This window comes from Kryptolebias marmoratus, linkage group LG4 (assembly GCF_001649575.2).
Source record: "Kryptolebias marmoratus isolate JLee-2015 linkage group LG4, ASM164957v2, whole genome shotgun sequence".
NCBI lineage: Eukaryota > Metazoa > Chordata > Actinopteri > Cyprinodontiformes > Rivulidae > Kryptolebias > Kryptolebias marmoratus.
Window position 1 is genome coordinate 18,838,673 of NC_051433.1, and position 10,396 is coordinate 18,849,068.

The window sequence follows — 10,396 nt, forward strand, 5'->3', positions numbered from 1 at the left end:
AGAAGCTGCAAGATACAATGCAAAAATACAGAAATAAGACTTAAGTCGTACTTTAAAAATAAACCAAAAAGTTGCAAAGCATACAGCAGTTAGTAGACAGGTCGGCTGAATGACTGAATGAACAAAAAGGGGGAAATGAGAGAGAGAAAGAAGGATAGACAGGAGGCCCAACATCCCAGTGCTTGTTGCCTGGCTGACACGTCTCACACTCCAAAGTGCTTCTCCAAGCGTTTTTCACCCCTCAGTCATTAACCTTCTATTAACTCCTCCATCAATTGCCACTCACTCTTAGTCGCACTTTCTCTGATTTTTCTCCTCCTCGCTCATTCACTTGCTCATGCACACACACACACACACACACACATTTTCAAAGGGTGTTTTTTTCTCTTAAAGAAGAAACTCTGGGGAGAGGTTGTGTGTGAGTTTGTGTGTTGTTCTGTTGTGTGTAGTTTGCCAGCACAGGCGTGGCCTTGTCCTACACTCCTCTGCTTCTGGTTGAAAAATATAATTAGGGAGTCACTCAGCAAAATTTCACAATTTTAGCTTTATGTGTACTTTTTGCAGGGATTGTTTGCAGGGAAGTTGCATTTATATTTTGTTTCTAACAATGTGTCTCTGTCTTCTTTTCCTTTTTTTCCTTTTTGTTCTTGCCTTGCTCTTCTACCTGTCTCATCCTTCAATATTTTTATTCTTATTTGCTTTTTTTCCCCAGGAATGTGCCGGTGAGCCTCTCTTCATGCTGTACTGTGCCATGAAACAGCAAATGGAAAAGGGGCCAATAGATGCAATCACAGGAGAAGCACGTTATTCCCTCAGTGAGGATAAACTCATCAGACAACAAATTGACTACAAGACTTTGGTCAGTACCCTTGCATATGAGAGAATTTGTTCACTTAAATGCATGAAACATGACACAAATTTATTAAGCTCACTGCGCTTAGAAAGTTTTCCGTCTTGCTTCAGAACAAGGTCCATTCTTCTAAACTAGCTGCTCTGTTTGCTGTTATTGTTAAGTCCTGCTTGATTTTGAATTCCAAGGTCTTGTTTGAAGTATTTCTTTTCAGCTAAAGAAAATCACCAGCGTTATAAGTCCCTACCCCCTGGGCCAAATGTAACCAGTACCTCCTGTTTCTGCAGACGCTGCACTGTGTGAACCCGGAGAATGAAAACGCTTCAGAGGTGACGGTGAAGAGCCTGAACTGTGACACAGTGACGCAGGTGAAGGAGAAGCTGCTGGATGCTGTGTACAAAGGGACGCCATACTCCCAGAGACCAAAGGCCTCAGATATGGATCTGGGTAAGAAGTGTGTGTGTGTGTGGGAGGGTTTGACTGCTGCAGACACACAAGGCAAAGGCGTATTGCAGTATGGGGAATTGGGGAATCATTACAAGTGCTCTCTGAAGCTGGAGGGGGCCCTCCAGACAAGCAAGGTGATTTTGCACCAAGTAAAAAATAAGAATTTAAGGAGTTTGCTAAAGTCTCTTAAATTATCCACTTTTCTTTCCAATTTTTATCTAGTTCTCTAACCATGCATGAATCACAGCAGCCTCATTTGTGCTTCATTTGTGGGAATCTTGGTGCAAAAAGGAAAAGTACTTCTGTGTGTTTTATATCTTGTTATCCTCAAAGAAGCGTGCTCATGAGTGTGATTAAATAAATGTGTTTCTGTGTGACAGAATGGCGGCAGGGAAGGATGGCCCGGATCATCCTTCAGGACGAGGACGTCACCACTAAGATTGATAATGACTGGAAGAGACTCAACACTCTAGCTCACTACCAGGTACTCGGCTGCTGTAATCCAGTAAAAATGCAACAGTGCATTGTGGGTTGTTGTAACAACACCTATGCACTTATTCAAGGGACTAACAGATTTTTTCAAATGTATACTAAGTTTTGTAAAATGATTTATGTTTGACCACAGACATATTTAATTCTTGGAATTAGGGTTGTCAAAAATTTTATATTTTGTAATTATTCAGTACTAAAACGCAATTTTTAATTATTTTTTGTTTTAATATCAATAAACAGAAGCTTTTTTTAAAATGTATTCTCATTATTTCAACCTTTTGTCTCTCACAATATAAAAAAGAATACGAATTATTGTATATTTTCTTTAGCATTTAAATCGAGTTTTAAGGTTTTGTATCGTGATGACCCATGTAGGACTTTAATTACACTTGTAAACATTCAGTGCCGTGATAATTACAACTTAAACATCCTGTTTCAGGTGACAGATGGCTCAGTGATCGCCTTGGTGCCTAAACAAAACTCAGCCTACAACATCTCCAACTCCTCCACATTCACCAAGTCCCTCAGCAGATACGGTACGAGAGAAGGTGTGTGCATGTGTTAAGTGTGTGTGTGTACGTCTGTACATTATATATGTACGTGTGTACCCACTTCATATTGTTCAAAAGAGAAGAGTTTTTTATTTTTATGTGTCAATTGTTTCTTTTGTCTCTGTCATTTGTGTAAGATGTTTTTTCCCAGTGTTTGATACACTTTAGCTTCTTCTTCTCTGGTCTTCATCATGGCTACATTTTTTAAATAATTTCCTGTTTTCTCTTATATATTCTAAATATTTTTACATGGTGTTTTCAGATAAACGGCTTGTTATTCTCAGTAATAATCTAGAATTCATTTTGACAATAATGTCCTCAATCTCTGTCAGATCCAGGCTCTGATGTCATCAGCCACATTTTTATTTCTACTTCTAAAGTGATCTAAATTTGTCTTGTTCACTTTTCTTCCTCCTTCCCTGTCCTACTTCAGAGTGGGTCTCTGGTCTGCAGAAACTGTCTCTCGGTGCTTCTGCTGCAGAATAGAAAGAAATACTCATACACACTTTTGTCACATTAACTTCTCCGGTCCGGTTTCTTTCCTGACATTTTGAACCTCTCAATCCTTTCCCACTTTGTCACCCAGGTGACAAGCATTCAAACTGAAAGCATAATGCTCGCTGTCACAAATATGGGATCATTGTCCAACAAAGCGAGGGAGGGGGTGGGAGCAGGTGGGAGTGACAGACAATTTTATTCTGGAGTGAAAGAGTGACATGACTGTCACCTTTCAAAAAGCTTTTAACTTCACAGGGAGGTTCGGCTTCCTGCAGCGGGGTCGAGTTATTTGTCTGTTTTCTGCCTGTGCAACTTGATTTTGTTTTCATGAATTTTGACTGAATATACCGATATTAATAACAGAGTTACATGAAGATGTGGGGTACTTTCAATCTGCAATTAGCTACCTCATGATATCATTCGCTCCTCTACCAGGGGATTCTTAAAGTGACCTTGAACTGACTTCTTATTTTTGAATTTTTTCCTAAATTAAAAAAAATCTTAAGTATAATGACAAACGTGTTTTTTTTTTTTGTTTTTTTTTTATCATTTTACTTACAAGCCTTTCACATGATTCCTTTAAATGTCGACAGAGAGCATGCTGAGGACAGCCAGCAGTCCAGACAGCCTGCGCTCCCGAACACCCATGATCACCCCTGACCTCGAGAGCGGCACCAAGCTGTGGCATCTGGTAAAGAACCACGACCACTCGGACCAGAGGGAGGGGGACAGGGGCAGTAAGATGGTCTCTGAGATCTACCTGACCAGACTGCTGGCCACAAAGGTAACACGAAACAAATCCCACCCCTCCACCAAATCATTGTCATGTAGTCCATTTAAACCTGCAGTCTCTGTTGACCTTTGTTTGGTGGTGGTCTCAAGGCCCATTAACATTTTTCCTAACCTTTTCCACAAAGAAACACATATGCACAGTCTTAATTAGAAGATTGACCTTTGACTATTGAGTTGTTAGGTTGGTGTTACTGGGCCCTCTGTTGGCAGCCTCTGAGCTTTTACATTTAGGCTCATTCCTCACAGTACTGTCCTGCAGACCACACTGTGGGAACCGCTCTGGTTCCTATGCAGCACGTGTCTTCAGATAATAATCAGTTTTTAAACCAGACTCAGGCTAGGAGTGTTCAACCACCATGAATCAGAGTGTGACAGAGTTCACATCACTCTTGTGCACACAAAAATAAATGAAAAAAGGAAAAACTTTCAAGTGTAAATTGACCTGGAGATTTCTTTTCTTTTAGTATTTTTTTCCCTCACTTCATTACACACAAATACACACACACATTCCTGTCAGCATCCTCTCATTTTCAATCAACTGAAAACATTTGACTGCACTCTTTTGCACAGAAACGCATCATTTTTCCTAATAATTTACAACACTGCCAGGCTTTTGCTTTCATTTGCAAGCACCAAACAAATCCACTCTCTGTTGCCTCCTCCATGCTCTGATGTTTGGCTCATTAGCTCAAGATTTTTATTGTTTCAGCTCCAGGTAGGAAAGTGCAAGGTTAGCTGCATCACCTCTGCCTCAGCTGGGAAATGATTAACATGCAAGCCAGAGGAAAACAACAGGGGAAAGTTGGAGCTCTGCAGCTTGCTCCTACTTATTACATCGCCCACAGCTTTGTGTGTTTAGGAAGCTGATTTGTTAACAGGCACGAGTACAAAACTACTTTGGTTTCTGACTGGTTTAAATAAAGTTTTGTAAAATGGTGGCCTGGTTGCTTGAAAATGGAAAAGTGCGCTTGTGGGAAATATCGAATCATTTCAACTTCAGAGGGGTTTGTGAGGATTCTGACTCTCCAGAGTTGTGTGATGTGGGTTAAAAAAAACCATTACAGAACAGCCTTAGGCTGAACTCCCATTGAGCCCTATCCCAAATACTGTGAAGAAGAAGGCTCTGCGTCATCACAAACTCTAAGGAAGCTGAAGCACTGAAGGTAAAGCACTGTCATTCTCAAAGCTTCTGCTGACAGCCGTTGCATACAGTTAGACCACTAGCGGCTGAGGAGTGCATGTGTGCAGATTCAGCTGGAGTGGTGCTGTAACGCTGCTGTTTAAACCTGAGTACTTGTCGTCTGACTTACAATGTCTTGCTAACATTCAGACAGCCTACAGTATTATCTCTGTCATCAAGTCCCCGTTTACAAAACACTGACAGGATCCCTCCCAAACCTGCGCACTGTGCTCCGCCAAACAGGAAGACGTTGCATATTAGTAACACACTGCTCGGTTTTTGTGTTCAGGGAACGCTGCAGAAGTTTGTGGATGACTTGTTTGAAACCATCTTCAGCACAGCACACCGGGGCAGCGCCCTGCCACTCGCCATCAAGTACATGTTTGACTTCTTGGATGAGCAGGCGGACAAACACTCGATAACAGACCCAGATGTGCGGCACACTTGGAAGAGCAACTGGTGGGTTTGTGTTTGCTGTTTAGATGCATCAGAGGAAAAAGTTTGTTTGCTCTTTGGTGTTTTCTTTGTGCAGCAGCACAAATAATGCAGATTTTGTTTATGTGGTCTTTGGACCTGTCAGGTTCCTCTAACCATGCCTCTCCTTCACCACTCTCTTTTGTTTTCCCTCCATCTTTGTAGTCTTCCACTGAGGTTCTGGGTGAATGTGATTAAGAACCCACAGTTTGTCTTTGACATCCACAAGAACAGCATCACAGATGCCTGCTTGTCTGTGGTGGCTCAGACTTTCATGGACTCGTGTTCAACATCAGAGCACAAACTGGGAAAGGACTCACCTTCCAACAAGCTGCTGTACGCTAAAGACATCCCAAACTACAAGAACTGGGTAGAAAGGTGGGTCAGCACACAGGGTTAGTTTGTACTGTTGTTTTTTTTTCTTCCAATTGACATTTCAAGACGTAAACCCTTGTTTGTGTTTGTGCAGGTACTATGCTGACATCTCCAGGATGCCCGCCATCAGTGACCAAGACATGAGTGCCTACCTCGCAGAGCAATCCCGCCTTCACGCCAACCAGTTCAACAGCATGTCGGCTCTACACGAGATTTACTCCTACATCGTCAAGTATAAGGATGAGGTCAGATCTTAAGGGGTTTTATGCTCAGCTTTTATGTAAGCTACCACATACTTAAAGAACCAGAAAAAAGACTTGTTAAATTTTATTAGTCCTATTTCTGCATTTAATGTTAAATACTTGGAGCAGAAAATCCAGTCCTTTGTGTCCTCAGACATCTGATTTATAATATTTAATATGTTTTCTAAAATCTTCTTTCCTTTCCATGTTCTTCACCCAGTAGTGCTACAAGTTGTAGTTCTAAACCTGACTTTGTCTTCAGATCTTAATGTGGAAGAAGTGGAGGCTGACAGAAAGAACATTATTGCTTTTTGTTTCTATGCCATATTGAGCAGTAATGTCTTCATTTTACAATGCAGGCACTACTTTTAGTTTAGTGCATGCTTTACTGTTAGTGAGTTGTCTGCCAACAGTTCTGATTCTGTTTATTTTAATTTAAATGAAGTGAACGTATAGTCATGATGAAGACTTGATTCACGGTTGCTAACCATCTCAGACTCAATGCATGACACAAACTGTAAATAGTTCAAATTTACAGAAGTGCAGTCATTTTATGTGTTACTTTTAATGACAAATGCTGGCCTGTAGACTATAGTGGTGTTTTTAACATAAACTTTACGTTTGCTTTTGTTTGTTTTTTTCTGTATTGACTTCCATGAGTTTGGGCATTTTTGTCATTTTTTTTCTACTAAATAGAAAACCAAATGTGAGCACGTTCATATTTGTGTTGATTTTATGTGACTCACAAAGCAGGCAGAGACATCTCCTCCTCCTCCTCCATCATATTTTGAAAGCATCAGCTGACACCTCCCCCTTTCTATTTTCAGATCCTGTCAGCTTTGGAGCGGGACGAGCAGGCAAGGAGACAGAGACTGAGGAGCAAGTTGGAGCAGGTCATCGACACAATGGCCCTGACCAGCTGAGGACCATCCACCTCCTCCTCTTCCTCCTCCTCCTCACTTCTCCTCTCCATCTGTTGCTCTCTCTCCTCGCTCTCCTCACCCAGACGACAAACAAAAAGTCCAACCGCCAACAATACGAGCTGCAAACGGACCGAAAGCAGTAAACTGCACCATGTGCGGGGGGGTTCGGCAGAGATGGGCGGGCCTGTGTACGCTTACATGTGTATGTTTGTGTTTGTCTGCAGCCCCGTGCCGTGTGTGGGCTTGTGTCTGCGTGAGAGACTGAGACAGCAGACACCTTCACACACGCATACATGGAGAACAAGTCGATCGACAGCATTTAGTTATCGTGGATGTTGCTGTTTGTGGTTTGTTTGACTTTTGATTTCAGAGGTTTTGTCATTATGACGCTGATGATGATGATGGTGGTCAGGAAAGAATCAATGAAGCTCAGAAAGGAACTCCATATATGGCATCATCAGCAGAACGGACCAATCTGTCGCAAGCCAACGGAGAGAGGCTCTGTAGGTCATGTGACTCCAACAGTTGTCACAGTTTTAAAATGTTTTTTTTTTTGTATAAATGTAATCAACTGCCCACTCTCTGATCTCTCGCCACTTGTATTACTGCTGAATTTGCACAATTTACAGAAACGTTACAGAGCGAGACTATATAGATATTATATATAAATACAGCAAAGTTTTTAATGAAAGATTAGGGGGGGGGGAAACAAACATTTTTGTTGTTTTCTAGTTCGTTTGAACCAACAAACACAATAAAAACAACACGACAAGACAAGATTTGTTGTTTCAAGTACAAAAAGAAAAGTAGGCAGAAAAAGAACGAAAAATAAAAAATCTGTACTGTGTCATGTTTTCTTTGAATGTTGTTTAGTGCAAAGACTTTTTGTTAGATGGAATGTGCTACTGTCTTAATTTTCTTTTTAAAATATGAACATGCCTAGTGACTGAAAAGACTTGTTTGAGCAACGTCCCCATCACGAGGTCCTTGTTGAGCGTGGCGGCGAGCAGGACGGTCCACAGTGTCACGGTGGTGGCATCAAGATGCTGTTGTTTTAGTCAATCAGTGCAATCTGTTGGTTTCGTGAAGCCAAATATGACACAATTGTTGCTTTATCATTTGACACATTAGTTTCTGGCTCATTGGCTGCTGCTTTTTTTTTTACCCTCAAGAAGCCTCAGCTGACTGGATCAGGAAGTAGAGACTGAACAATGAAGTAGCTTCATTGCACTATCTGATATATTCCTTCCCCCAATGCCTCCTTACCAACCGTTAGATATCCATAGACCATGTTTTTCTGTTAGGCATCTTTTGTAGAGTCATTGATTTGCAAAAAGAAGAAGAAAAAATATCCTGCAAGATCACAGCCAAAGTTTTTGCTTCTTGCTTACTGCTTAGCGGAGCCCCTTACAAGTAAAAGGAAGTCAGGAAAGCCGTTTCCAGCCTCCAGCCACAGTTCTTTAGCATTTTCTCAATGTTAATACCCAAATAAAGAGGCAGGAAAAAGATATGCGGAGTGTTTTCTTTCCACCTCTGACCTATAAATTTGAGACGTAGGCTTTAGCTTTTCATCCACACAGAGGTTACAGGGAGATCCAGAGACGAGACGCCTCTGTTCATTAGCTTCTGCGGCTCTGAGTAATCCTCCTCTCGGCCTGCAGCTCTTTGTTTTTAAACTAGCCATGTTTGGCTTAAGCTTTTTTCTCTTACTGCTCTCTTAAGAGGATTTCTTTGTTTCTCTTTGTTGAAGTCTTGACGTCATGCCTTTTGACCTTGTGGTGAGAAACAATTTATTTTTTATTTTTTTGAATTTGCTTGCCGAAAACCAAACTGTGGTCTGTGTAATGTTTTTGTTGATGTTTTCATTTGTAAATTGTAGAATTTTTTTCATAATGAACAAAAAGCTGTTTTTCCCTTTTATTATTTGTAATTTTTCTTGTTTGTTTTAGTTTTTTCTTAATTTTTTTTTTTTATTTCCCCCGACATGTAAATTGTACATTTTACGGTACATGGAAGAGAATATTCCCTTCAGCTCGCCTGAAGTTGAAGTACTTGACCGAACTCAAGGTTGTTTTTTTTTTTTAATTTTCCTGATCTGAGGAATCAGAAAGAAGTTGTTTTTATCGGATCGGATGAGCATCTGTGTCGTCGTGATGGAAATGTGACTTGCTGCTTTAACTCCTGTATCTTGTTTTTTTTTTTCTTTCATTTTTTAACCAACCATTAGGGCTGTCATTCAGTGCTGACCATTGCTGTTCAACCTACCACTTTGTTTACATGTCTGAGACGTGACATGGCTCTTACAGCTACATGCATATCAACAACCTTCAACTGGAAACTTGTTAAAACTTGACAGTTTTAACTCTACCTGACCACGCAATAATCCTTTCTTTTTTCAGGTCGCTGCTCTGTATTACATCATTTCTGTTTTAAAAGTCTCCATAAATCCTAATGTATTTTATTGACATTATCAGTTTCTTTAGATTTTTTTTTTGAAGGATTCAACCTTTTTTAATATATCCTGGTTAATGAAAAGCCTCAGAGGTCAGCCTCTTTTTATCACCATTTTCATGCTTACTTGCCTTTTTAGACTGACCTGCTTTGCAAGTCTAAACATATTTTCAGAGGAAGTTACCATCCTTCTTTTCACATCGGTTAGATTTACAGATGTCTTGTATTTATTGGTAAAGTGAAAGAATGTTCTTTGTCTAAAAGCATTTATGTCCTTTAAAACAGGCATCATCAGCTGCTTATTTACAACTCGTCCTAAGACCAAGAGGCTCACTGTTTGTGCTGCTGGGTTTTCTGCTGTTTTCAGTCACATCAAAACAAATGAACAAGTTGAATTTTGTGTACTGTTTTCAGGTTTTGTGAATTCAGCGCATAATCATGTTTACTTCTTTGCTCTATGGTCAGTTTTGCCTTTTAAAACCATCGCTGAATCACAGAAAGTCCTGGCACCACTCTGCTTCCAGTTGTTTTTCCTGCTTTCCTCTTCAGTCTGGAGGAATTTTTTTTCTTTCTTTCCAGAATCAAAGTTACATAGGATCCTTTGAAACACCAAACAGAATTTCAGATTGTTGGCAAAAGAATTTTATTACAACAAAAAACTGCTACGTTTTTAGAGTTTCAGACTTGAAGCGACTCACAAGTTTGCAGGTTAACATTCATTCTGTAAATACTCTGTTATTTCCTATTTTGCAGATTTACTACTTGTAAATAAACACGCATCAAGGAGAGATTAAACATTTTTTTCTAGAAAAAAAAAGTCTTGGATTTTTTTTCTTTTCTTTTTTTTATGTATATAAACACACTGATGATGAAACCCAGAATTTTTGATCCAAAATCAAATTGGGCAACCCCTCATGTTGCGTTGAGACGTGTGTTTTTATTATTTTCTTGAATTGGGAGATAATTTTTAATAAAGGACATTCCATCTCACAAAGAGATGGATTGTTTTACATTATCAACCCATCAAAAATACAGGAAGGAAGACTTAAGTCTGGCAAACAAATCTCCCACAACAGCTGAATCTTGTTTTTCTTTGGACCCTGTTACCTTTTCTTTCATTA

General features: G+C 40.0%; 1 protein-coding gene across 4 annotated transcripts in view; it reads left to right on the top strand.

Moving 5' to 3' along the window:
• Positions 1–10,092, top strand: part of LOC108239867 (plexin-A1) — a 182,883-nt gene extending 172,791 nt beyond the window's left edge. For 2 of the 4 annotated variants that reach the window (XM_017422867.3, XM_017422868.3), the window contains exons 24-32: positions 713–859; positions 1,138–1,297; positions 1,678–1,781; positions 2,229–2,337; positions 3,432–3,622; positions 5,100–5,269; positions 5,450–5,662; positions 5,754–5,904; positions 6,729–10,092. In XM_017422867.3, coding sequence (XP_017278356.1) covers positions 713–859; positions 1,138–1,297; positions 1,678–1,781; positions 2,229–2,337; positions 3,432–3,622; positions 5,100–5,269; positions 5,450–5,662; positions 5,754–5,904; positions 6,729–6,824 — 1,341 coding nt within the window. In that variant the 3' untranslated portion in view covers positions 6,825–10,092. The remainder of the gene's footprint in view (positions 1–712; positions 860–1,137; positions 1,298–1,677; positions 1,782–2,228; positions 2,338–3,431; positions 3,623–5,099; positions 5,270–5,449; positions 5,663–5,753; positions 5,905–6,728) is intronic. The other 2 variants (XM_017422869.3, XM_017422870.3) reach the window with 1 other exon arrangement.
• Positions 10,093–10,396: the final 304 nt, after the last annotated feature.